The sequence below is a fragment of the Erythranthe guttata genome, chromosome 6, assembly GCF_056151865.1.
Source record: "Erythranthe guttata isolate IM_541 chromosome 6, IM_541, whole genome shotgun sequence".
Taxonomy (NCBI): domain Eukaryota; kingdom Viridiplantae; phylum Streptophyta; class Magnoliopsida; order Lamiales; family Phrymaceae; genus Erythranthe; species Erythranthe guttata.
The window spans coordinates 4,414,910-4,441,993 of record NC_142538.1 but is presented as its reverse complement, the minus strand read 5'-3'; the positions used below and the strand labels follow the sequence as shown (position 1 = coordinate 4,441,993).

General features: G+C 35.8%; 4 protein-coding genes across 4 annotated transcripts; 1 reads left to right on the top strand and 3 right to left on the bottom strand.

The window, feature by feature from the left end:
* Positions 1-611: 611 nt before the first annotated feature.
* LOC105977926 (uncharacterized) lies at positions 612-4,646 on the bottom strand. Its single transcript, XM_013003324.2, has 6 exons — positions 4,319-4,646; positions 3,208-3,298; positions 1,894-2,009; positions 1,645-1,704; positions 1,494-1,559; positions 612-1,143 (listed from the first exon to the last, which is right to left on the bottom strand). The coding sequence occupies exons 1-6, from the start codon at positions 4,373-4,375 to the stop codon at positions 955-957; spliced, it is 579 nt and encodes a 192-aa protein (XP_012858778.1). The 5' UTR covers positions 4,376-4,646; the 3' UTR covers positions 612-954.
* Positions 4,647-6,021: 1,375 nt separating this feature from the next.
* LOC105977605 (protein EXPORTIN 1A) lies at positions 6,022-18,558 on the bottom strand. The gene is made up of 32 exons (XM_013002926.2): positions 18,121-18,558; positions 15,862-15,978; positions 15,644-15,736; positions 15,474-15,545; positions 15,215-15,322; positions 15,060-15,142; positions 14,681-14,819; positions 14,500-14,568; positions 14,347-14,424; positions 14,167-14,229; positions 14,038-14,082; positions 13,281-13,388; positions 13,105-13,203; positions 12,039-12,242; positions 11,861-11,920; positions 10,881-10,991; positions 10,536-10,633; positions 10,233-10,341; positions 9,963-10,028; positions 9,752-9,850; positions 9,543-9,623; positions 9,319-9,408; positions 8,690-8,775; positions 8,501-8,581; positions 8,238-8,420; positions 7,850-7,916; positions 7,601-7,711; positions 7,346-7,453; positions 7,126-7,263; positions 6,894-7,031; positions 6,701-6,805; positions 6,022-6,598 (listed from the first exon to the last, which is right to left on the bottom strand). The coding sequence occupies exons 1-32, from the start codon at positions 18,217-18,219 to the stop codon at positions 6,476-6,478; spliced, it is 3,231 nt and encodes a 1,076-aa protein (XP_012858380.1). The 5' UTR covers positions 18,220-18,558; the 3' UTR covers positions 6,022-6,475.
* Positions 18,559-20,241: 1,683 nt separating this feature from the next.
* Positions 20,242-22,281, top strand: LOC105977668 (NADH-ubiquinone oxidoreductase-like protein). The gene is made up of 3 exons (XM_013003006.2): positions 20,242-20,462; positions 21,738-21,822; positions 21,997-22,281. Exons 1-3 carry the CDS (start codon positions 20,322-20,324, stop codon positions 22,104-22,106), a joined length of 336 nt encoding a protein of 111 aa, XP_012858460.1. The 5' UTR covers positions 20,242-20,321; the 3' UTR covers positions 22,107-22,281.
* A 74-nt stretch (positions 22,282-22,355) lies between these two features.
* On the bottom strand, positions 22,356-26,761 carry LOC105977667 (uncharacterized). The gene is made up of 8 exons (XM_088819561.1): positions 26,098-26,761; positions 25,725-25,820; positions 25,296-25,406; positions 24,897-25,206; positions 24,390-24,480; positions 23,594-23,927; positions 23,170-23,318; positions 22,356-23,069 (listed from the first exon to the last, which is right to left on the bottom strand). The coding sequence occupies exons 1-8, from the start codon at positions 26,398-26,400 to the stop codon at positions 22,556-22,558; spliced, it is 1,908 nt and encodes a 635-aa protein (XP_088675687.1). The 5' UTR covers positions 26,401-26,761; the 3' UTR covers positions 22,356-22,555.
* Between the last annotated feature and the right edge of the window lie 323 nt (positions 26,762-27,084).

The window sequence follows — 27,084 nt, the reverse complement described above, 5'->3', positions numbered from 1 at the left end:
ACCCGAAAAAATACATGAGCCGAGCTTGAGCCTATTCTAATGAGGCCCGATGACATGTGAGCTTGAGCCTATAGTAACGAGGCCCGATGGTATGTAAGCCTGAGCCGACCCAAGCTCGGCTCACATGGCCCGATTGCCAGCCCTAGATATATACAAATAATTAATCGGGTGTATTATTCTCGAGGAAGAAAAAAAACTCTCATTATGTGTCAAATTTAATTAAAATTTGTAGATTATGTGGAATATTATCTAGTTTGCAACCGTTTTATTCCATTCAGTTTCACATTTCGAAACAAGATGATCATAAAAATTGCCTCTTCACTTTTATAATTAGATTGTGGTGCATTAGAAACTGCATTTCTATACAAAACGAGTATAAACTAAAGAGCGTTCCACGAAATCTGTTGAATTTGATACCATAAAGGTGGACGTGTAAAAATATTCATAGTTAATAGATGATTGTAATTACCGTAACATAAGGGGTTTTTCGTAATTTGACTTTACCTCGAGGGTGACCATAAGTCGCCCTAATTAATATTGCTTCTTAAGAATAATATAAATTCAAGTTTTGTGCATTGCCAAAAACTTTTGAAAAAGTCACCTTAGCATAATTGAGAGAAACCTGTGATGAAATTTCCTACTACAATTTTCAGAAGTATTACTAGGGATGTATTAACATGAATCCACACTGTAAGAAAACTACCCGCAGTTCACCTTCATCTTCAAGGCTTTTTTCAGTAAGCAGCTAATACACACTGCTAAAGGTCCAGAAACACATGCCGAAAACGGGACAAAAATTTCAGAATTTAGGTATCCCCAATTTACAAATTGATTGATTGATTAAAAAAAGAAAAAAACGGCATCACAAAAGTAGTAGTTACTTTTTTTTTTTTAAGTACAAGCTTGTTTACTTTCCAAAGAGTTGTGAGACGGAAAATCGAGTTTCAACCTTGGCTAGAATGAAGGGCCGACTGAAGAAAATCCAGCAGCCTTGTGCTCTTTCAAAGTGCTTGACAACCAGTCCAACCCCTCGTACAAACCATCGCCTTTGAGAGCACAAGTGCCTTGTATGTGCCATTTTCTATGTTTTAGATCGTATAGCCCTAGCCCGTCGCAAACTTCCATTGGTGTCATTGCTCCTTTCTATACGAAAAAACAAAAATCGAATTGTAACAAAACAAATAGAACCAAAATATAGGAATATATTCTGCTAATGCACAATAATATCAGAACTGCACAAAGGACGTTAGTAGCCATGCATATCATTTTCATCGATAATAATACCGTACTATTTTTTTTTTATCTTTGAAGTTCAAAAGTCCAGTGCTTGGTTATATTTAAAACAGGTCAAATCTGAAATTTTATTTTATTTTCTCCAACAGCCAAAAAGTGCAACAAACCATAGATTAAAAATCTGGTCGACATGGTTCCGAACACTACATTGCGTACCTAAATCTAAATTTTACTTTAGGAGATGAGAAATATATGCATACCATGTCTTGCTTGTTTGCGAAGACCAATATAACAGCATTAAGCATGAAGGGGTCTTTGATGATGGCCTGGAAAAAAGAATAAATCAATGTAAAAGATGCAACAACTGGAAAATCTAAGGTATATAAACATATCGATCATTTAAGAATAAACCTGAAATTCTGCCTTTGCCCTCCCGATCCTCTCTCGATCTAGAGAATCCACAACATAGATCTGCATAGCAAGGCATGGAGAAAGAAAACTCACATATCAGGAGAGTTGAAATGTAAATTTGAAAATGGTAATATCACAACCTTGGCAAATTTTACTTTGAAAAAGCTACAGGCAAAATGTAACCAAGCCAAACTTTACAATGCAAAAAATCGTGAAAAGAATTACAGAACTAATTAAAAAAAATCTTACCAGCCCATCTGTATTATTGAAGTAATGTCTCCACAAGGGTCTTAATTTCTCTTGTCCGCCCACATCCCACACTGTAAACATCACATTTTTATATTGAACCTTCTCCACATTAAAACCTGCACGAAAGCAATAACTTTAATCATTTCAAACTTCTGCCACAAGATTTATGTGCACCTACAAAACCATAAGAAATCACACATGCATACACACAGATATAGATCAAAATCCATTATCAACGATGCAAAAGAGTATATCCTTCACGCGTTTTACATCTCTTAAGAATTGGAATGTAAAGAGAGTTTCATGCCAGAAAACTGCATAAACTATTCTTGAACCTCCAAGAAGCATAACTGTAGCATTTGATAAATCTCGTAACCATGAATCCAGGTAGTGTAAAAATCTAGAAGAGATATAAATGTCCTATTTATTGATGTTCAAAGCCATGAATTGACTTTTGTACCCCAAGCACGTCTCATATGTTATATGTAGGGTCATAACCAGGTTCTCTCAATTCTGTCTGACCTATCCATATTATATTTTGGTTGAGTTCTGAAAAATCAGTTTCTAAGTTATCTCCTGACAAACGTAAGAACTTCAAACATAGAGCAGCTAAGCATCTTCGATGAATATACAGAAATAAATTATCAATGTGTAATACAAAGTAATTACAGTATACAACGTCAAAACCAAAGTGCATCCTTCTACTGAACATCATATACCTTGAGTCCTTGAGCATATAATATAAATACATTATTTGTATAGTTTCAGTGTCACTCAAAGATATGGCAAAAGGCAATTTCTAAGCTACGCTTAACTTTAGCGGGATGAAGGCATTCTGTATACGGACACCGGGGTTAGGGGGTGGATATATCGTAGTTAAGACTATTAATAAATATTCTGAAATTATGTACCAGCTATTCCATTTTTACTACAAAATATATAGCATAGTTTATCTTCAATACCTAAAAAACACTGTCTCAAAAGCACTAACAACAGGCTGATGGAACTTCCAAGTCCAACAATTCCAGATCAAGCAGTCAAACTTTAAGACAAAGGAAGAGAGTTATTTTGCCACTCTCTCATTTGAAGTTAAGAAATCTAGTAGTGTTCAAGATATATAATACGAAACAATAAGACAAAGGAAGAGAGTAAGAACTGCAAGACGGCATGAACTCGTGGAATAGTACATATTCAGCTCAAAACAGCGTAGCCGCTATTCCAATGATCAAATACTCTTCTTGTCAGCGATTATGAAAACATTCTAGGCTCAAAATGATACAATATCAAAGAAGAACCTAAAAAAAAAACACTAACCAATAGTAGGCACTGTCGATAAAACCTCTCCAATGTGAAGTTTATACAATATAGTTGTCTTGCCGGCAGCATCCAGCCCAAGCATCACAACCTAAACCAATCAAATATGTAAAACGATGAAGCCTACATCACAAACCAACAAAACTTCATAACATCTCCCCAAATAATTTTTATTTTACAACGAAGCTAGATAGTGCCCATCATTTTGAGCATCAAAATTAGTAACCTCAATGTAATAACAAAACTGCACATGCAATTGGCACAAAAAAAAAAAAAAAAGTTGATCAAAAGAAGTATATACAGTGCACATAATAATAATTTGAAATCGATAAACATACTTTTTGTGATTGCCCCACACTAATGGATGACATATTATCTACTACATTTCTGACCCAAGAAATTCGGCTGAATCTAATGTTCTCCGACTTACATGCATTGGCGAAAAATTGGACTATATACAATGATATCATTTCCGAGTCGGTAATTATCTGCACTAATATCATAGAATATTTATATCATTTTGAACGTTAGATTCGATATTAGATGTTACATTTCCTTTTTGGGAAAACTGTTTCTAATAGCATTTACCAGATAACTTATCGTATCTACAATCGATTCCCTATGTTCAATGAAATGACTTTGAACCATGCCTATGCTAACCCAAAGTACATGCACCACTTCGAAAAGCTGAGAAACATCCTATTTTCAACTCAATTAGCAAACGGCATGTCAGTCAAAAGAACTAGTATGTCAAAGCATACACAATTATCAAGTGCAAACACACAATTTTGGAATCAAACAGCGCAAAAATCTCGCAGTTTCCAAATTCACAAATTGCAAAATTCAATCAACAAATTAATAATAAAAAGCAATCAGATTACTAAGCGGGGAAAATTAAATTGAAAATTCAGAATCTGAGCTCGCCTCATCCAATTAAACAAAATTTGTGTTCGCATGAAGTAAAATACTCCAATCACATAAAATAAAATCAACCAAAAAAAAATAAAAATTAATCAGCTACACAAAGTTGCAGTTTCAGAAAGCAAACCTCAGATCAAAACAAAGAGAATTCAAAAAAAAAAAAATTGGCGTGGATTTTGCGAGCATGTACCCGCATCTCAGAGTTGCCGAAGAAAGTATCGAAGAGTTTGCGAAACGCTTGTCCCATTCCGCGCTCTCCTTTTTTGACCTTGTTTCTTCGCCCTCAGTATAAACGCAAATGAGAAGAAAATCAGCGATCGGAGAAGTAGAGTGAGTTTTCTAATGGTTTTGGGAAATGGAAAAAGCTTTGTACAAATTGCAGAATATGCGATTTAATGGAACTTCGGCAAAGCAAAATTGTTTGTTAGAGAGAGAGAGAAGAGAGAGAAAGTTAGCGTTGTTTTTGTCTCCAGTCCTTTTTCTTTTTCCTTTTATTTTTTAAAGGAATTTGACAGTTCGATAGATAATTATATATTTTTCTTCATTTGATATTCTTTTTCCATCACAATATTTTGTAGGAAGCTGACCGTATATTGATTTTGTTTTTCAATCCTTGGAAAATATTCCAATAAAACGAATTTACGTGCGCCATTTCATAAATCATAATGAATTTATATTATTAATTCCAAATGTTTGTAAAAGTCTACTTCTTCAAGACTTGGGAATGAAGTTCATACTAATCAACAGCTCCAGAAATTGAAATTCAACACATTCTAAATTTTGGTAACGCATTAATTCAAAAAAATAATAATAATAATAAATAAATTGGTAACGCATGTTGATCCCGTTTAGATTTTATGTTATACTATTCACCTACAAATTAATTTGTGTAAAAATTAATTAAAGTAAAGTTTAATATAATTCATTTATAAGAATATTCTAGTTATGCATGTGAACATACAGGTACACACACCGTTTACAGCACACAAAATACGTGCATACCAAATAAAGAAATACATGCGAGTTTAACCGAACTTATTGGCGTCCAAAATTGCATTAGACTTGTGTTACCCCTTAGACGAAAACATTGGCTATGACTCGAGCGTGGCCGGGTTATAGTCGAAATGGTGTTACGGTATATTGGCATAGGGCAAGCTGCACATAGGTCAAACCGTCGCTGAGTGATTGACAAGCATTGGGAGTACTTCACTGAGAAAGCTAGGCAAGGATTTTCGATAGCTGACAGGGGTGAGTAGATCTCGAGCAGCCTTGGAAGGCAAGTGTGGGCAAGGTAGGCTGGCTGACTAGCACGCATGCTGGCAACCTCGACGTTAGGCGCGCACGCGCACCGGCAAGGCAGACTCGATGAATAACTTTACTTGGGCGGTTCTGAATGGCAGTTGCGGAGCGATTGACATCAGCAAACATTTAGATATTGTCTCTTTTATGTTGTAATAGTTAGTCAAATGATTGCATGTCTGTCGCCATATGTCCCTTAGCAGTTTAGTGCATAAATTGCATTGTACCTTGTATTTTATAGGCCTTCTAGTGCGCACCTTGCGCTTTCCTTGTATAATTCATGAGTTGAGTAATTGAGGTTTAACTTTCCCAATAATTTTTTTTGTGTATTGCTTACTTGATCAAAACGATAGCTTTATACGTGTGTGTGTGTGAAGAATTGTTGAACGAGCTGACTGCTTTAGTTTGTAAATCAGGCCATACAATGGGAAAAATTTCATGTGCACGTTTACCACCTGCAACAACTTGCATAATCGTGTGCATGAAATGGATTCTTGTACGATTACTTGTAGAGATCAACATAAAGCTTCAGTTTAAATCCACTTTCTAGCCGACTTGAACAAATAAGATGCTAAATCCACCACATGCATTCTCTTAAAACAAATTAACCTCTAACTTAGCAAACCTGCATAATAATGCTGGGATCAAAGACAACAGTCAAAACAAGAACAATCCATCCTCCAAAATCCAGAAATACTTAAAACTGTCCTAACAATTAATCGGCAAAAAGAGGATTTTCTGCACAATCAACTAATGTTTGTATACATTAGACCCTACCACAAATACCACCTCCCAATGACAATCAGCTTAGACACAGTCCCATCCATTACTAAATTCAGACAACTAAATTACTACTTTACAACCAGCATGTTGTTTCTTCAGCAGCCGAGGATAGCTTCGTCACTTCACACGAGACTATGTTCCAGCCAGATTATATGAAATTGGGAAAAATTTAACGGCTGGACCCTCCATCAAAAACCTAATTTTTTTTTTTGTTTTAAGTTACAAATCCACAAAAACTAGCCTTTAGAAGGAAAATATGCCAAACTCATGAGTCCAGCATCTCATCTTGTATCTCGTTGGGTGCAATAAGTCCGGGAATTGACAGCATGCGTTGCCTCTCCTTCTCTCTCTGAACAGCAGCCTCATCGGCATAAAGATCTTTGTTGTCCTGAAATCATAAAGTCCAGAACAAGTACATGATTGAAACGTTAATTACCAGATGGAACAGTTTAATGCAGCATCGTGAAGCCGTAGAAAAAAAACACCTCACCTGAGCTGAAAATTCTTTTGATTGCACAAGAAAGTCTCGAATATGGTTTTTGAATAAAGGAAGATCCTGTCCTGACTCAAAAAGTCCGTTCACGAATTGGGTTACCTAAAAAGGAACAAAAATGTAAGTAATTGCACTAATGACGCATTGGATAAGTATTTGAAGTATCGCTAACAAGTTTTTTCTTCAATACCTCAGTTGTGGTCATGTTGGGAAACGATGAGCTCAAAAGTTTAATTGTGTATTCGCGAATGAACAAGCCATTATTCGGATAAGGATAAGGAACTGTCGCGACATCCCACAGAGGCTCAGTCACGCCATCGGATTCCACCTGTAGTTGATACAACAAAAGTAAACGATAAATAAGAATAAAGGAACAAATCAAAATTCACATAAGAAAAAGGAGAAACAGAAGTGAAGATTACCAGGCAGAACAAGTGTTGCAACACCAGTACATGCAATTTAAAACCAGGCTTGTGGAATGTGTCGGTTAAAACAGCAAATATTTCTTGTTCTATCGTCAGAAAATAAGTCCTGAAGAACTGATTGCAGAACTCGGAAGCCTGAAAAACCAGAACAATTGTTAGGCACACTGCCAGGAATGATTTTATGTATACTATAATAAAGAAACAATTCAAAATTCACCTGAAAGTTTTTCAGCATCTCTATTAAAAGGTTAAGTCCAGTTTCCGCAATATTTCGTTCAGTATGCCGGAAAGCCCAAATGATGGAATCAATTACAAGTTTCAGTTGCTGAACATAATCAGTAAAACAACATAATGAATTAGATGCTCGCATAAAGATACTGAATAAAAATACTTGAGTTGATGGGGTCCACTTTCAAATGGACTTTATACATCATAATATACAGGGCACTGGCTTTGGTGCAATAGTACAAACCTCGCTTGACAAGTGAATCAAAGCAGGAAAACAATTTGCAGCAATGGCTCGAAGTAACGAAAAGAACTTGAGTCGATGCTCAGGATAGTCCTCAAAATTCTTTGTTATCATCTGAATGAAAACCAATGATGATATCAAACATTACAAAACATCGAAGGAAATTGTAAAAATCATACACTAAAGTAGAATTCATAAGGTAACTAAACAAAAACGAGTTGTTATTAGTGTGTAACAAAGAAGTAAACAAACCTCTAGAGTACACTGGAAAACAGCTTCAAATATCCGAGGAACATCTTCAATCATTGAGCCCTTATACCTAATCAAAGTAGAGAAAAGAAAATAATGGCAAACTAACAGCAAGCTAAGAGAAAAAGGAAACAAATACACGAGCACAATCACAACCACAAGCATCTCGGAAGAGAAACACCGTATTTGAACCATCTAGAAATGTGATTAGAAACACTTGATGTTGCTCTAATTAATGTTACTAAAAACAAATGAATAAAAAATACTGCCATGAAAGTTTCCACGAGATTTCAAGATGTTGACCTATGGATATCCAATAGACACGTGCTCAAACTCAGAAAAGATAAAAGCATACTTATTTATTATTGTAGCAAAAAGAGAGAGAACTTACTTATTTATGATTGTAGCAAAGAGAGAAAGAACTTCCGACTCTCTTGCATCCGGTAAATTCCTGGCATAGTCGCCAAGCACAGGGTCCATCATTGGAGGCACAAATTGTTTTCCAATATGTGGTTGACCTTCTGCCTTGTCTAGAAATGTCTCAATGAGCTTTAGTGTTTCCCTCTTAACCGAACTGTTGAAAAGGGACAAAACCGAAATAATTACCACAATGCGTTACCAATAAGGGAATAATGCTTTAACTTCAGAACTTACCGTAAAAGTTTCACAATAGATGTCCTCGAAGCATAACGCCCTCCTTGGGCAATACTGGTGGATATAAGCTCACTATACATTCTGTGGATGCAACCAATATCTTGTTATTAAGAAAATAGATTGACGGTAACTTCTAAGACAAAAACACAAGTATATTATTTTGAAAAAATAAAATGAAGACAAACAAACCTGTACACATTAAGCATGTCCAGAAATATCAGAGAAATCTGTGGCAGAAAATATGTTCCAAGAGAGGTTGCGGCACTAGTATTCGTCTGGAGGAACAAATGCATGCATAAGAGTACATCCAAAAGAAGAAAGATAGAAGTTGACTGAAAAGCAACATGAAGTAAGAGAACACCGTTGAATAATGTCAATCTTAATGGACTATCATATAGATCTTTGAACAAACAAAAAACTCACAAGTGCTATCAATCAAATACCATACAGTATTGGGATTTCCTCAAACCTCGTATCTGTTTCCAGACCAAGCACTATCTTGAAGGAATGAAACTTGTACAACTTCAATCCGTACAAATAAAGGCATACAGTCACCAGATCCATACCACCAGATTTAAAATGGCTTAGTTTGATTTGACACGACTAATTAAGAGAAATTGTGCTTGACCTAGGTTTCGTTATTGATAATGAAAGCTTCAATTGACTGGTTTCTGAAATGAGCTCAATTATATACATACATATATAAACATACTGTTTTTCAATTTATCATCCCTAAAGGTTACTACTAGAAAAGAGAAATGCAGAGATGACAAATTGAAAATAACATTACAATACAAGTGCACGCTTTTTAAACAAACCTGCAATATATTGAGCACTGCCCTAATCACATCTGGATCTTTCAAGAAATCAACACTCTGACGTGCCTGCCCTATAATTTCAGCCCATTTCTGCAGCATACCAACAATTAGCCACAGCAAAAGCCACGCAGGAGCATCGTAGAAAAAAGACTAATGAATGAAGTGTAGGCAGAAATGCCTAACACATGGATCTATCTTAAAATGGTGTGGCCAATAGAACCAACCTGATTAGGAAGCAGCATCAATCTCTGCAAATATTCATCTCTTTTGATAGCATCAGATTCTGCTTGAATCATAGTACCTACCTGAAGGAGATAAAGTGGTAAGAGTTAAGAGACTATGAAAATCTGTAGTCATGCTAGACATTATAACAAGAACATGGTAATCAAAGCTATCCTTTCAAATAGGTATATGTCATACAAAGGGAACCTACAGATTCATAGAAGGAGTGGATCTGATGAGGCTCTAGATCTGCAATAGTTGTTGGAAGAGTTGTCAGAAGTTCTGATACAAATGGCTCGTTTTCACCAACCTGGGATAGAGAAATGACAGACAAGGGTTAACTTTATTGGTTCTAAAACATCATATAATCATTTGCTCTACTCAGGATTATTTCCAGAGGCAACAACTAACAGAATCATAACCTGCACAGTGACAAATTTACGCTTGCACTTTTGGACAATTTTCAAGAATGTATCGCATGCCATATCCTACAAAGAAAAGGAAAGCATCAACAAAATATCAGTGCACAGTAAAAAACCTGAAAATAAAAGTCAAATAAGCATAGACTTGTTAATGAAGCTGAACTGCATGATGGATAAGGACACCAAAGATACTAAAGAAAATAAACAGCTTTCCACAAAACACGGACCCTTCATCCATAGTAATTCAGACAAGCAAGAGTTGAATTTAACCTGAACTCCTGGATGAATTTCGTGCATGAACTCAAATAACTTGTTCACAACAGTTTTCAAGAACTTCCAGTGAGCCCTCAAAAATCTTGGGTATTGCCCAACCACATACCTGCGGGCGGCCCAAATACAAACAGACAGTGAGAAAATTTCAAAGAAAACGGTCAAACCGTTACAGTATTGCTCACCAAAATTACAAGCAGGATGATAAAGAATATGGTAATCAGGAAAACACCCTCATGCAGCATCCTAGGTGGTAGCTATCAGTATCTAATAAATATTAAGTCAGAGTCTCAAGATCCTCACATTATATTACTGGCTATGACCGCTTTATTGTCCTTTCCTTTGGTGATCTCACAAAGGTTCAACAAATCACGAATTACCATCACCAAAAACCTGTTTTCCTGTTACAATTAAAAAGTGCTCAGGGATATGAAAGCTATAGATGATCAAAAATAAAATAAATGAACTCAATCATGGGGGACACAATGGGGGGGGTTTGAGTGATAGCAGATAAACAAGAATAGATCACTCTTCTTTTGACCGTACTAGCATTTCATCACATAGAAATGTTTGTGTAAAAAATTAGTATTCGATATATCCAAAAACAGAATCATATTCAAGAAGGAAATTAATAAAATGATCACCTACCTGTTCCTCCACCATTGACCCAGATATAGATCCAATTGCCCAACACAGCGTATTGAGGTTGTTCCAGGTATAATCCTCCCCACTTAGTTGTTGACTTAACTTCTTCAACATCTGTACCCACCCCATGAAATAAATCCATAAATTAATTGGTCCAAAAGCAGTATTCAATCAAAGAACCTAAAATTCAGTATGGACAGCAAGAAGGTAATATACTCTTCCAAAACATGATTATAGGCAGCGAGTGTCTCTAAATGATGAACATAATGATAAAATTAGTTTAGGGAAGTAAGAATAATCAGTCAATAGTACATTAAGAAATCAATGGATAACTCTAGCTAGCATGCTTAAGGTCAAGACGATAGATTGTACGCACGCTTGCTTATAAAACAGAAGTACAATTGAACAAATTACATTATCACAAACTTCCATGTGGCAAACTGTGACTAACATTTTGTACTATGTCAAAAGCAGTTAGAATAACTGATGGTGGACTTTTGACTCAAGAACACTGGCGTATGTAGGAGTGAACAAAAACTGAAACCACGATTAACCTGCCATAGAAAAGCATCGGGTCCCTTCCATTTGACAAAGGAAATCATTATTAAGAAAAGTGTTTTTTTTATAACAAGTAATTGAAAAGATAAGTATTGGAAAGCCATTGGCAGAGTCATATATTGCATCTGTATCTGTATGCAGGATGATAAAGAATATGTTAATCAGAGCCACAAGTAATCAAAGAAAACAATATTTTTACATCTGCCAAAACTGTAGGCTCCGGACGTTTTTTATTTGGGAAGAGAGAAAAAAAGAAATTTCTTTCACTGTGAATTCAGCTACACTATCAAACAAATTAAAAAAAAAATCAATAACAGATAAATCAAGTCATATCCTCTCACTGCTAACTTACTACAATCAGATACAGCATTCATCAAGAACAACACCATTTCTAATAGTTATTCTACATCTACAACTAAAGATACCTGTTTTTCAGTATCCTCGTGATCGAGATGTGCCAAGTAAATCAATGTTTCCCTCATTATCTGCAAGTTTATTAATTATTTCATATATTCAACATGAGTCGGACCAAAGAACAAAATTCCAAAAGAAAAAATAAAAGAGTAAAGTGAAAATGCTATTGAGTTTTAAATAAAATTGCACCTTATACTGCACAAGCACATCATTGTCTTTCATAGTTTCACGAACTATATTTCCATTTTCATCCTCTACAATGAGAACCTCTTCTGGCTTTGCCATGCGGCAGATCATCAGTAATCTTAACTTAGACATTGGACCAGCGTAAAGTTGACGTCTCTGCATGAGTGGAGAATTATGTGCATCATTCAATCCTGGAATGATGTGAATCTGCTTGATTGATAAAAAAAACGGGGAAGCGTTAGTGATATCACTACAGTGTGGTCAGACATGCAAAGAAACAGTTCCAGACTTTTTTTTCTTCCCCCATTGCCTCTAAATTAGAGGGGATGTGTTACAAGAATTAATCAATACAGTTACACTCACATCCGCATGAGAAAACTAACATAAGATAAAGTCAGATCTCCCAAAGCTAAAAGAATTTAAATGAGATTTCGCTCCATATGATATAGAGCCTATTAACCACGGAAATTGACCAGAACTCAAAGGGACCAACAAATCAACACGGCTTACAATCTAACCCTCCCACATCTGCCCCAGACTCGAAATAATCCATACACACTGCCAGTTGGGAAATTTTAGACTTCAATCTTGATGCATCTAAAATGCATTGAATAGGCACAAATATTTTCTACGTAAATCAGCATATGTCACCAGATAAGAGACAAAGAAACGGATAGAAAGATCTGAAATTGTAATGGTTTTAACCATAACCATCAACACTAAGAATGAGCAGTCACAAAACCTAGGAGCCACTGCCAGGTCATAACCTAACTTTAGCGTCACTACACAATTGAATCTACACTTAAATTGGGATCCAGATCCATAAGGAGAAGCCTATAATTGTTTTTTGTATACCTCTCGATTCTTCATTCTCAAGCTTATCAACCTTCTAATGATTAAGCACTGACAGAGCACTCATCCAACAAAACTTCTTAGTTGGGTCCGGGGTCTACATCCTTAATTTAGTCCAATTAAACAAGAAAACTACATTTGCGGAAAATATGCAATAATTCCGAAACAATAAAATTTAAAAATTCAAGGAGTACAAAGGGTTCAAAAATAATTCTACCTGCACTCCCATCATGTTTGCAGTTGCAGCAGGATTGTCCAGATTGTGGTGAGCTTCAAACAGCGCCAAAACTAAAGAATTCCAATAGTCCAAGCAAACCTGCAAGCCATACTCAGATATTGCAACAGATATTATAGACGAATAAGAGAATACATCGGTTAAAGTAAGACAGGTACCTTAAAAACTTCGGTGTCATCCACATATGAGATATTTATGAGATACTCAAGACCCATTAGTAGTGCATTTATGCTCTCTTGGGAGGATTCTAGTAATCGGATATGAGACTGCGGCCATGGGAAAAAAAGGCATGTGAGTCTAATAAAAAATCAATTCATGAAGGAACATGAAGGGTCATAATCAGCACACTGGTCTTTTTAGCATACAAGTCTGGAAGAGGGTGAATGAGTGGATCATAAAGAATCAGATGAAAAGTTGGAGATTATTTATTTATTTATTTTGGCAAAAGTTGAATTCAGTAAATTCACTCTTAAGATAACCAAGCACACTGAAACAGCATTTGCATGTACAACCAATTACAATTTTGCGAGGAAGGAAGTAGTTTGTGCGACTAGAGTAAAGAAATTCATGTGAATGAGATACCGAAAAAATATGCAAATAATTAAGCACGTTATATTTAATTGCTAATCACACAGAGCAATGTAGCAACCATCTTAGAATAATCTCAAACATACCCATCATATCCTCTAGACTGATGTCATATGTGCCAAAAAAAAAAATCAAAGTAGCTTTTATGTTAACATATAGTGATCCAGAGATTGGATTCTTTGGAGGATATATATGAGTTCCTGATCTATTTCCAGATAGTTTTCTTTAACACATGTTTCAACTAATAGGCAACAATCTTATTGATGGAGGACTGCTTTTTGGATTTGTTTTGGCCTTTTTTTATGGAAACCAAGAGAAATAAATTACCTTGTAGAAGGACGTGAAAAATAGGGCCAAGTTCTGGATAAATGCCTGCAAAAAACCCAAGCGGAAAGAATCTAAGTGAAGATAAGAAGATTTGAGAGAAGTTCAAATACATTTGTTTCAACCAATCACCTGCTCTTCATTGTTGCCATTCGCATAAGCCTCTAAAAAGTTGGTAGTGGGTGGGACAATGCCCTAGCACACAAAAGAAAGTACAACAGGATTCAGCGTAAAAAGTAATTCAGTTATATTGAGAATCTAAGTAATAAAGACCATATTGCAGTATCACAGCAATGGCATTATATTCTATACCTGCAACTGAACCATAAAAATACTATACATTTTGACATACTGCTTGTTGTAATACTCCCCAAAAGCAAGAGCAGCGACCTGTGCAACAATCAGAACTATTTTTAGGACAAAGTTTGGCATAATGTATTTTTTATTTCATAGGGCATATAATACCTCTGTCAGGCACTGAAGAGTGAGATTGCGGTAAGCCGTCACAGGAAAGAAATTTAGTAGTAGTTCAAGCTGCCAACCAGGAAACAAAATAAGGGCATAAATTTTAAGTGCACAACAATTTAATCCCAAAAATAAATACCAGACGCTGCACAAGCAACCACATGAAAGAAGAAATACAAACCAGCATGGATTCAAATATATAGCCCAGCGGAATCCACGAAAGAAAAGCATGCAATGTGGAAAGGGTAGCCCGCACGAGTTCAGCTCTTTGAGATGCAGACAATACGTATAAGCACAACTCATGAATGAGCTGGAATTCACTGTACACAAATATATTCCCAATTATAGATAAGATAAATGGAAATCACTCCACATTGAAAGCAATCATAAAACAGTCAACTAGATCCAGAAACTTGACGAAGAAAAAAACAATTGCCTTCAGGAGATATACAATGCAATTAGGAAAAACAAACATGTTAGTTATTAGGCCTCAAAATATTATCTAACGAAAATATATCAGCAGGTGTAACCTCGTAGTAGACAATATATCACTTCATTACCTGTTCAAGGATTGTTTTAACTCTTTAATCTTTTGTTGAGTCATTTCACCCCTTGAGAAGTCAAAGACCTCTTCGCTTAGAAGCTGGCAAAAGTAACATCTTCAAGTCAATTAGATGTTGATTGAAAGGTTTACAGAGAGGACAAATTTACTTACTTTCAGAATAACCATGCAATTCTCGCAGATGGTTTCACTTGTTTTTGCTGCGGCAACCAAGTCAGGGATGAAGCTCCGCCACCGAGCTGGCCACTCATGCTTCAGTATCTGAATATAAAATAATCACAATCTAGAAATTTAGTTCATGAAACCAAATCACAAGGGCTTTCTTTTTTTTTTAAAACACACAAGGATTCTTGAAATACACAAAAAAAAATGTGCATTGATTATGATCATTTGGAGGATTAGAAGATATTACCTGAACCAATATAATATTTAATTTATTGACATACAGCCTCTCCCTCCGGAAAGAGATATCGTCGCTTGAAAGCTAACAAAAAATTATCATATGGTGAAAACATAAGTATTTATACTCTCCCAGCCAGAAGTAACCCCAAATCATTGCCATAGAGGTGTGCATTTAGTTACCTTAACTATAACTTCAGAAATATAGTTTTTCATGCCATCTCGTTGTTCCGCGGGTAAAGCATTCCATCTATACTTGATAACACCTTCTAGAACCTGCATGTGGAAGTTTTGCAGATATTTGGTATGTAAAAAAGGCCCGTAGCTATAAAATTAAAAAAAAATATATAATAATAAATAAAATAAAAAATTCATAAATATCATGACAATACAAAACAGACCTGTAAAGCAAAAAATTTGGTGTTCAAATTCGTTGTATTACATAAAATGTGAACCACTTGAAGCCACATGTCTGGATTATTTTGCAAATCCCGCAAGATATGATCTGCAGCTGCTCTCTGTTAAAAAATGGCAACAGAAGAACACAAAAGGAGGTAAGTTCTCGGATATGCACAAAATTTATGTAAACTCAATAGAAGGCAAGGATTTTAGTCGAGGAGCTGGTTATTTAGCAGACAAGATAGAATCTCCTTTCAAGGACAAATTCTAGCAGCAAAATTAGTTAGACGTTGTAGAAAAACAGAACATATAATTACTAGCAAACAGATTCGCAGAAACCACATAAAGAAGATTTCAAAATTAACAGGACACAAATCACAATAAGTACACATAGAAAAGTCCAGATCTGAGAAGATACCATAACGAATATGAATATGCGTAGTTAATGAAGTGTTTGTAACATGATTAAGTTTCTTCACCATAAGAAGATTTACTTTTGCTAATTAAACAAGTCAACGGCCCCTATGCTATATACTTTTCCTGTGTTTCTCCGGATGACAGACAATACCAGCTCCTTGGTCTGTTTATTTCTACCACCTTTCTGCTATCTCTATTCGTCCTACATCACTAATTATACTTCTATATTCTATTTGGGAACTTTATTTCACCTCACTACAGAATTTCCTCCAACACCATATCTTCATGCATTACCACCCTTCGACAAATCTACTTCAGAGAGCATACTCCTCCATCCCAAATTTACTGCCTTCCTTTTGTTTCTCGGACATCCCAAAAATGGAACTCCATTTCCTAAGATGATTTTTTTTTCCAGAACCTAAGTCTCCATATAAACAATGATGTGTGCCGCAACTAAATGCACTAATAGTGTATAGTATGCAAAACTTACTCCAATGTAGCTTCCATCTATATCTCTGGATCAAGTCAAAATAAATTTTGGGACACATGGAGTACTAAATTTTACACATTTAAGATTGTTACCATCTAATCAAGCTGAATAAGAGTTGCCAATCTATAATATTGTAATGGTAACAAAAAATGAAAACTTATTTATTATTTGGACGTCAATTTTGATGTATGCAGAAATTGCTCTACTTGACATATATTCTTGTTGAGTAACATTTGTGAAGTTATATAACTGTACAACAAAGAAAAGGAAAAACGTATTAAGCGAATACAGAGATTCAGGTTGGATTGCCCCCAATCTCATGCATTTGCAATGAATATAACCATAAGTCGAGGCATAACAAGGTAACTCATTTACTACCAGCGTACAACTATTATAGCGATTCGAAAATCACAAAGGTTATTCAGTCGTAAGATCAAGTCAAGTTAATAAATTCCCATTTATAGTTACCACAATTCATTTTGCAAAGTCTACAAGATAACCGTAGATCAAGACGAGTAACTTTATGGCCCTTACATTTTTCACCATTTAAGATTTTTTTCCTCCCTCAAGGAACTACAAACCCTTGATGACAATTCAATGCATACCCACACATCAGGGAAAAATAACGAGAGCTATTATATCAAGGTGAAATTTACAAAATGTACAAGAAATAACCGCACAAATCACAAAAAGCAAATCATGTGCGCTGTGAGATGGTGTTACAACTTCCGTAAACATTTTAACTGCTAAAAGATTGACGGATATTTCATGTGAGCTAAAGATACCACCAACATGCACGCAAGAAGCAAACTGATTGGGAAAAAAAAGTTCTTACCAAATATGATTGATTTAACACTTCTAATCCCCAAAGTTAAGGTGTAAGCCCTAACTAGTTAGCCCCAAAATGTCATACAGAATAAGTTTTTACCATCAAATAAATTAAAGAATGCTGCACTGGTGCAGAACTAGTTCTAGTCAATCTTTACAAATTGAAGTAACGATTTCAGACATAATTCAGTAAAATGCCAATGCCACTGTTCTCAATGACGGACGACATTCAACCACAAACATGTTCACATGAACCAGATACACCATGTTATCATAAAATGTGCAATCCTCTATTCTAAAAATGCATTGGTTCCACATTAAAAAAAAATAACAATAATTATAAGTAAATGCTGCGAAAACACCTTTAAGTATCAGAAACAATTTAATTTTCTCAGGGTTTTTGCAAAAACAAATCAAATTCTCGAACAACCAATGAGGCAAACACACGCAAAAAAAAGTTTTAGGGCCAACAGAAAACCAGGAATAAACAAAAAGGCAAAATAAAAAGAAAAAAAATGCCCCATACCTCCTCTTGAGATCCAGTTCCGTAAAAAGCATCAACAGTAGCGTCGAGCAAAGCGACGTCCATTGGCTGACTTAAATCTCTGAGCTTGTCGGCCGCCATTGAAGAGAGAGAGAGAGATCGTGCTTGAATTCAAAATTAAAACCCTAGGACAAAAACTCACTGATCCAAAAACCTAAAACCTAAGTGCAATTGCACCGATAAACCAAACCTCCGAATATATATGAGAGAAAAGGGAGGGAGAGAAGAGGGGGAAGGACTGAGTTGGAAATAAAAAAAAGACAGCTTCAAATTGAAGCAGAGTGGTTTTAGAGAGAGAAAGTGAGAGGGACTTTGAAAATCGTTTTAGCCCTTCCCTCCCCTTTTATACTAGAGAGAGAAACACAGACGGGATGGGTATAGAATATAGATAGTTGTAATTTGTTAATTGAATTTATGAATAATTATTATTAAAAAATATATATTATATATTCGAAAAATGCAAATAAATGCATAAGACTCATTAATATAAGGTGGAAATACCAAAAAAATATTGAAAAATAATAAGTATTTAACGATTAAGTGGAAAAAATACGTATCCGATTATGAAGTTTATTATAAATATCGGATTATTTCATAATCGGATTTCATGAGATAAATGGGGCTTTAGGAAATCAAATTAAACCTATTTGGGCCGGGCTTTTTAATTAGACGGGCCGATGTTTGTCCTGGGCAATCTATAAACTCGGCAATTTATTGATAATAGGGTAAATTACGAAAACCCACCTGAACTTAAGTTAAATAACGAAAAGCCCCACACCTATTCATAATTATCAAAAACTCCTTGAGATTTGTTTACGTCTTCCACCAGCCCCTTACAGTGTGACATTTCATGGATTTGTTTTGATTTCAGGGAATAGATTTTACCCAATTTCAGATATTTTCTTTTATTTCTCACCTATTTAACTGAAAGTATAATAGTATAATAGACTGTACACATTTTATGTTGAAAAACTCGATCACCATTTAATCAAAGGGGCATTTTGGTTATTACGCATAGGTGGGGTATATTTTGTTATCTAACTTAAGTTTAGGGGGGTTTCGTAATTTTACCCTTGATAATATTGGATAATGTAGATAAATATAATCAATCGGCTTTCAACAAATCAATATATTTCTAAGGCCTAGTTAATGAATGTTGATGAAATTGTAACATTGATTAAAATGGATATGATTAGATTGTATGTAACAATATAGTATTTAAGTAACTTATAATTGAGATTTCTAGTTATGTAATCCATGTATTAGGTTAGACTCAATATCGCACTCGTAGATTTGATTAAGTTTTGAGTTTGCTTTTAGTGACGTGTGTTGAATTTAAACCTTGAATATTTGGTATATTTCGATTATTTTGAATTCAATGTTTTCGATCTTAACTATTAACGCACATATTTTCCTTTTGCAAGCAAATCAATGATGACATGTGATGGGTGGACTAAATCCACGTTTTGCATAAGCTTTACTCTTGCAAGCATGCTATGATTAGATCGATTAAGAGCTCGATGAATTTTTTTTAAACAGTTGATAAGCTCTTATATTTTATAAGCTGTTTTAGGAGCTGATAAACTGTTACGTCTTGTTTTTTGAATTAATATTTAAAGTATTTGAAGAATGAGCTCGTATACTATTTTCACTAACTACAAGATTTTAAATAAAAATGTGGGTAGAAGTATTTTTTTAAAAGAACTTACTTGCTCTCTGGCAACTTATTTTTGAATTTTTAAGATTTTTTTGAAAAAAATTACCATCCACTTTGGAATAGCTCTTTAACATCTTATAAAATCTTTTTAACAACTTATAAGTTTAGCCAAACACGAGGTTCACATATTACAATAATTTGAAGTTATTTATAAAAAAATAAAAATTATTTGTAGTCATTTCAAATTCATTACTTTCAAAATTTTCAATTAAAATATATTTTTTTTTCTAATAAAATGTGGATTAATAAAATATGCCCCTTTGACTGAAATTTTATCTAGAATTATGCCACCAATAAAATAAAGGGGTCCAAATATAATTAGCCTAACTTAGTGGTTCGGAATGCAATTTCGTCATAAATTGTGTCAGGTTGTGTTATTTTATACAATTTCATTCTGTGCTAAAAAAATTCCGCAACTCTCTCTCTCTCTCTCTCTCTCTCTCCACACACACCTGAGCTCCGAGCAATGGCGACCTTCGGGAGAAGAAATGGATTGACAATAGCGACGCAGCTCATGAAAACCCTAACCGGATCCTCCAATTCCAGAAGCCTCAGCGGCATCGTTAGCAGCGAGGTCGTCACCTCTCACACCCAAAAATGGATGCAGGTACTCAATTCTGAAATCACCTCTAAAATTGATGTCTTGTCTGATGAAAATATTCAATTATACCAGAGTTTCGATTTTTTTTTTTTTTTTTGTAGTGAGATTATATGATTGTTTTAATTGATTTAAAATCTGGAATTTGTGCAATTTAGATATGAAGATCTGTAATCATTTATATCTATTGTTTCTATTAAATTTTCTTCTTGTTCGTCCGACTGGAGATTTTGTATTCCCTTTTCCAAAGATTGAGAAACTTTTGGGCTTGATATGCCCTCTATTTATGTATATATGTGTGTATGTATGTATGTATGTATGTATATGTGTAGAAAGATGTTTGCTTTGGGGTAATCTCGCCAATTCAACCCTAATTTCATGTCTTCAGTCTTTGTTACTTGTGCAATTTTCGAATTCTTTTTTCACCATGAGTACATGAAAACAGAAGACGGGAAACCTGTTTAGGTCGGAGTAGTGAAGCATGAAATCGTGTTTCAAGGTAAAATTGTTAATCAGTAATAACTGATAAGTGCATAGAACTTTCCCTTTTCTTGCTTGTTTGCTTTATTGCGGGTAGACCTTTATATATCTCCCCAACTGGTTCATTGAGAAGAGTTCGCGAAAACTCGAAACAGGATAACTAAAATCTATCTAGCTACTTGAATAGTTAATTGTTCAAAAATTGTCTGGATAAGTGGGATAATTCAGGATCATCACTGGAGAACTACCCATTATTTATACACGACTCAGCTGTGTGAATGACAACCATCAATAATGCTTACTGTGTGAGTTACAATAAAAAAGAAAAGTTCTGAGCATTTAGGTGATGTGATGAATATGGCAAATATGCAATCTGAAGCCGTCTACTATTAAGCTATCAGAAAACTCATTCCTTTTGTTGTATCAGCTATAGGAAATAAAATTAGGTCGGTATGTGTTTAGAGTAACATAACCCGTAAATCCGTAATACAGCACTCACTTTTCGATATTAGCTATATTGAAGCAAGATAGATGTGGATTATGTTGATAGAAAACCCCATACCAGACTCGCAAGCTCTTTCGTAGCCTCGTCTTTAACCTAATGAGTGCATTCTGAAAATAAAGACCAATCTTTCGCCCCTTCTGGTTGCTAACTGTATGTCGCTTTTCTGACAATACTGTCAATTGTCGTTACAAGTATGCATGTCTGATGAATCATCTTCTTGGTATTTGATTGTGAATGAGTACTAACACTATTACTCTCTCTCATATCCTTATTATTTGTTTTGTTCGGTACTGATTTAGGATACAAGTAAAAAGTCTCCAATGGAGTTGATCAATGAAGTTCCACCTATCAAAGTAGATCACAGGATTGTTGCTTGTGAAGGAGGTATGCCTACCATTTTACCGCAAAAATTTCAGTTCCACTCAAGTAATTAAAATAAAATTAGCAGAATATCTGCTAAAATATGTTTCTATTAGCAGAATATGATCCTATGATCCTCGGATAATATTCGGCCTCATCTATTTTCATTTATTTTTTACCGTTTCCCGTCTATTGCAGATAACGACCCGGCACTTGGGCATCCAATTGAGTTCATATGTCTCGACAAGGCCGAGCCAGCTGTGTGCAAGTATTGCGGTCTCCGTTACGTGCAAGACCATCATCATTAGACACTTCAAGTCAATGGTTTTTAGTTCATTGAAAGTTTATGACCAATTGTTTTAAGGTGTAATTTCCGTATTAACATGGTGTTATGGCATTGTCTGCCATATGTTCAAATAAGGATTCAACCAAACACTCAATGGAATTTTCCCTGCTCAAATGAAATTGCATTATTTCAACCAATCGACATTGTGATTTGAATTTATTACAGAAGTATTTTGGTTTTTTGAAAATTTTGCTCAAAAAGTCAGCATCAATGAATAGTAAAATTATTTCATTAAATCTACCCAATGAATAGCTCACCCTTTCGGGTCCTAAACTATGCGCGAACCAAAATTCCCCGAGGGAAAACAATTAACCACCGTGTTCCCAGAATAAAAAAAAAAACCGGGCCATTACAAACTTCTATTTTTAAATCATACTGCCAAATAATACAATTAAATCAAAAGAATTCAACTCACTCAGCAACTTCTCCAGTTCCAGCAAGTTTCTTTCTCTGCTGATGCTCGGCAGCTTTATAGTCCACCACTTCCCTAAACAGACTCGCATCCAACACACAGTCCTCACTGCCATAAACCGCCGCCTGAACACTCGCCATAAGCTTGGCTATCTCTCTACCCGAAAATCCCTCAGTCTTCGCAGCAGCTTCCTTAATAATCTCGTCACTAACTCCCTTAATCTCAATCTTCTGCTGCTGTTTCTTGAACAAGTTTGAAAACAGGCCCGGTTTTCTCGCCCCTGCTTGCGCTATGTATCTGTCCAAATACAGCTTAAGCAGCTTAAATCGTTCGTCTTCACCTGGTAATGGAAATTCCAAGACTTCATCAATTCGATCCGACACAGCAGAATCGAGATCGCCAGGCCGATTTGTGGCGAGTGCGAGAACTATGTCCTTTGATTGGTCGCCTGTTCGGTATAGGAGTGCGTTGAGCGCGCTCCTTTGGGCTTCACTCATGTAGGTTTTGTTTCGCCTGAATTTAATAGAACATTCAGAGGGTTAGTAAGTATTGACAATTTTATTTTCTTCTGGAAATTATCTGCCGAATTTCTTTTTCAGGGATTTTTACTTACTCGCACAAGAATGCATCTGCTTCGTCAATGAAAAGCAACAAGCCCCTGTTGGATTTCTTGGCCCAATCGAAGAGCTGGTGTATCTTTGTAACAGCCTGCGAGCCAAGTGGCGCCACGTCACCTCCAGTCATCAGTGCGTAGTCAAGGCCCTAAAAGCAAAGTAGATGGTCAGACAGTAGACACTGAAATTTCAATAAACATACACATCCATCAATTATTACCATGATTCTTTCAAGCCTCTGTTCTAAACCGAAGCTTATAGAATGAATAAGCTTATGTTCACTTTTTCTCATAATTAATTTGTTTAATTCCAGGCACTAATCATTTCCTAATTATGAGCAAGCCATTTGATACAGATTAATATTTAACCCAAATACCAGAATAACTAGTTCCAAAAGAAAAGAAAAAGGTAATAATGTCATACAGATTTACGGGCAAGCTCCCTAGCAGCCATTGTCTTCCCTGTTCCTGGAGGACCATAAAAGAGCATGTTTCTAAACGGCGCCTGATGAGCTTTTGTATTTGCTGTCGCACTAGCCAACTGTTGAATCCGTTTTTGGAGAGAAGGGTGTAAAATAACATCACCAAAACCATTTCCATTTTGGGAGGTGGAACTTTTATTAGCAGCACCAGAAAGTGCACTCATGGAACGCGAGAGCAATCCAGACCACGGGTATTTCCCTCGAGAAGATTCTCGGATTAGAGATGGTTGTCCTAATATTCTGTCCACGTAACTCCAAATCACACGAGCACCTTCTCTGAAAACCCACAAGGCAGATTTTATGTTATGTGCTTGAAAAAAAGCTGATGATAAAACTAACCACCGAAAACCATGGAGATGTGGTATAGATGCCACTACCCCTTGAAAATAACTTTTATTGCCGAGAAACTATTATGCTCTAGGATATGAGACACAATAAACTAATTATCAGACATGATGGCCATATATATACTGTTTACATATACAATAATAATCATTTACCATGACCATGAGCATCAAAATGTTAAAATATTTTTTTTTCGAAAACCATACCAAATGCAGAAATTCTGCTTATCAGGTCTATGCCTGGATCACGGGAAGTGACTGAAAAAAGAAAAATGAAATATGGCATGTTTTATTCACCTTTCAGTCAAATGGGCTTTTACATGTGAATGTAGACAATATAATGCACTACACCTCTTTTGTATTCTAAGGTTGACATTCCAAAATGATATAGTACCTTGTCGTGTAGACTCCTGCTGCTAGAGCCGTTACCCCTGCAACAGCTACAACCAGTTTATTCTGATCTGTTAAAATAGCTCGCATACCCCCTGCATTTCATGGAACAGTAACTTTAAAAAAGATGACGAAACATGTTAAAACAGTAGCCAGGCATAAAAACTGAACAATGTTCAGAAGTGTATGGAACATTACAGTTTTTCTTCTAATATTATGTAGCAATATTTGCATAAACAACTAACCAACTTATCGATTGAGCATGTAAATCTAGATCAGATTGTCCAATAATAGCAAAGTCAGAAAAGCTATAAAGTGAATCCTAGATAACTATCAGCAATTACTCAAAAGAGAGAAGATGCGATGCATAAGGTAAATGCTAGTTATTTTAATGTCTAAAAGGATAAATAGTAGAAAGGAGAAAGCAACAAAACCCAACAACGATAACAAAAGACAATTCATTTTTTTTTTTTTTGAGGAAAAAAAAAATTAACCGATGAGAAAAAAAAACCTCCAATGTGATCAAAAGTCGTGTTAATAGCAGCGACCCATTTCTCCCGCTCTGCATTTGCACGTTCGACAAGCATTCTTCTATTAACATCCTCTGCAAGTTTAGCTTCGTGGGCTCTTCCCTCTGCTTCTGCAATAGCCCTAACCCTTATAGTTTCACGCTCTATCTCAGCCTTCTCCCTTTCAGTTTGGCGACGTTGTGCTTGAATTTGTTCCTCGGATGCTCGTCTAGCTGCCTCTTGCCTCATAGCTGATTCCTCTTGCATTTTTACGAGTTCTTGATTTCTAGCTCTTTGATGTTCGTTCTCTGCCTGAAAAAACAATTGGTATTATATCATCTGTATATTTATTGGAATTGCTTGGCTACTTCCTTTGCATATGAAACGAAGGGATCAGTTACCTGCATCCTTTTTCTGGCCAATTCATCCTCGTACCTAGCCATCTGAGATTTTATTTGTGCTTGTTGCTGAGCAAGCTTTTTCTGTTCATCGTAAATTACCCTTTGTCTCTCCTGCCAAGATTCGGAAGCCATATTAGTTAACAGTAGCACATATTACAGAAAAAGGTGAAAAATTTAACAGCTCGTATTACATTAGGGTTGCTCTCAATAATCGCATAGAAGTACATTTAAGTCAATAAACACAAGACCTAATCAGGGATATCAATCACACATAACAAACATACCTAACAAACTCACGCTTTTTTTTAGAGGATGGATCCATGGACTAGTCAACAACAACAACAATAGCAAATTGAACTTCTTCTAAGTTCAGACGAAGAAAATGGTAGCAAAGGAGCAAAAAGCAACAGCAAAAATAATGAAGCTTACCGCTTCAGCTTGAGCTTGCAATGCCTTGAACTCCGCTGATTTTGAGGAAAACTCTTGTTGTCTTGTTTCTTCTTGCTTTTTCATCACTTCGAATGCCTACACCAAAAGAAATCTCGAATGAATTCACAGCACATCATCAGCTTCGAACGAATTAATGACATCATTTCCCACCCACCCACACATTTTCCACAACTAAAGATTGTAAATCTAATTTTACACAGCCACTAAGATAAACCATGAAGTAAACCACACACACTCGCCCTATTCAATCGCAAATGCAAATAAAATTTAATATCCCCAGTACCTATTCAAGTTTCAATCTTTGAGCAGAAAATCAACAAAAAATAGGAGAAGAAAAGCAAATTTCAAAAACCTTCTTAGCATGTGAAGAACTAGTAATCTCCTTCAAAGCCTTGACGCCCCTTTCCAAGGCCTCGGGGTCGAACCCAGCAGACGTAGTCCTCGGATGATCATTGCGAACCCGCGGTGGCTCGGCCGCCGCCGGCTCAGATGGCGGCTTAGCCGGCTCCGAAGTCGGCTGCTGAGCAGCTGGTGGCGCTGAAGAAGAACTGCCAAATGGGGAAAAATTAAAGGGCCCATCTGCATAAGCACGATCAACGCCAAAAGTAGCATAAGCTAGGGTAGCTAAAACCCCTGATGCACAATTTTTAGCCATCGGAGAAAAAAAAAATTAATCAGTTAATTGTGCAGATTGGTAATGGATTATTGTGGTTTGGAGAGTGCATAAAACTGAAAAATGAAGAAGAAAAACAGCGGTGAAGAAATTTGCTTGGAGAAGAAGAAAAGAGGGAGTATTGGCGAAGACGCCAATCAATTGGGGGTTTTGGGGGAATAGAAGTTCCAGGGTTTATGTAGGGTTTGTTATTTTTAATTTATTTTTCCTGAATTACAAATTTGGGGGTTTTGGTTTGTTGAACAAACAAGCGGTGAGGTGCAGTCGTGTAGATAGTGTAAGTATACGGTTCAAGATCCAACGGGTCGGCCCGTGAGATGACCCGTTATTTGCTTTATTTATTACTCTTGAATTTTGTGTTGGGGGGAATTATCATTTTACTAATTTGTTGAGTGGTAATTATGTAATTACTGGTATATTGAAGTTATTAATTATTTGTTGTCAGACAGTTCCTTAATTGGCCGGCAGTTTTGTTGTTATTTGGTGAGTGACGGTTCTGTAATTATTTGGTGAGTTACGATATCAGGACAAGAAAATGAAAGACCGACTTTTGAAAACAAAAGTTAAAGATTCACATCTCGTAATCCACATCAAAATTAAATTTTCATTCACATACTCATTGTCGTTCACTCCATCGGCGACCATGAAAATTCCCAAAGTCAGGTT

What these genes read in the sequence shown, in the direction of transcription:
- LOC105977668 (XM_013003006.2), top strand. Translation starts at nt 20,322, where the DNA reads ATGGCGACCTTCGGGAGAAGAAATGGATTGACAATAGCGACGCAGCTC. An exon ending in ACACCCAAAAATGGATGCAG is followed by an intron (nt 20,463 to 21,737) that starts GTACTCAATTCT and finishes GTACTGATTTAG; the next exon opens with GATACAAGTAAAAAGTCTCC. An exon ending in GATTGTTGCTTGTGAAGGAG is followed by an intron (nt 21,823 to 21,996) that starts GTATGCCTACCA and finishes CGTCTATTGCAG; the next exon opens with ATAACGACCCGGCACTTGGG.
- LOC105977926 (XM_013003324.2), bottom strand. Translation starts at nt 4,375, where the DNA reads ATGGGACAAGCGTTTCGCAAACTCTTCGATACTTTCTTCGGCAACTCT. An exon ending in TCGGCAACTCTGAGATGCGG is followed by an intron (nt 3,299 to 4,318) that starts GTACATGCTCGC and finishes TGATTGGTTTAG; the next exon opens with GTTGTGATGCTTGGGCTGGA. An exon ending in GGGCAAAGGCAGAATTTCAG is followed by an intron (nt 1,560 to 1,644) that starts GTTTATTCTTAA and finishes TCTTTTTTCCAG; the next exon opens with GCCATCATCAAAGACCCCTT.
- LOC105977605 (XM_013002926.2), bottom strand. Translation starts at nt 18,219, where the DNA reads ATGGCGGCCGACAAGCTCAGAGATTTAAGTCAGCCAATGGACGTCGCT. An exon ending in ATATATTTGAATCCATGCTG is followed by an intron (nt 14,569 to 14,680) that starts GTTTGTATTTCT and finishes CCTGGTTGGCAG; the next exon opens with CTTGAACTACTACTAAATTT. An exon ending in AGATGCTGAAAAACTTTCAG is followed by an intron (nt 7,264 to 7,345) that starts GTGAATTTTGAA and finishes CTGGTTTTTCAG; the next exon opens with GCTTCCGAGTTCTGCAATCA.
- LOC105977667 (XM_088819561.1), bottom strand. Translation starts at nt 26,400, where the DNA reads ATGGCTAAAAATTGTGCATCAGGGGTTTTAGCTACCCTAGCTTATGCT. An exon ending in GCAGGAGTCTACACGACAAG is followed by an intron (nt 23,928 to 24,389) that starts GTACTATATCAT and finishes GTGGGTTTTCAG; the next exon opens with AGAAGGTGCTCGTGTGATTT. An exon ending in GCAGATGCATTCTTGTGCGA is followed by an intron (nt 23,070 to 23,169) that starts GTAAGTAAAAAT and finishes TATTAAATTCAG; the next exon opens with GCGAAACAAAACCTACATGA.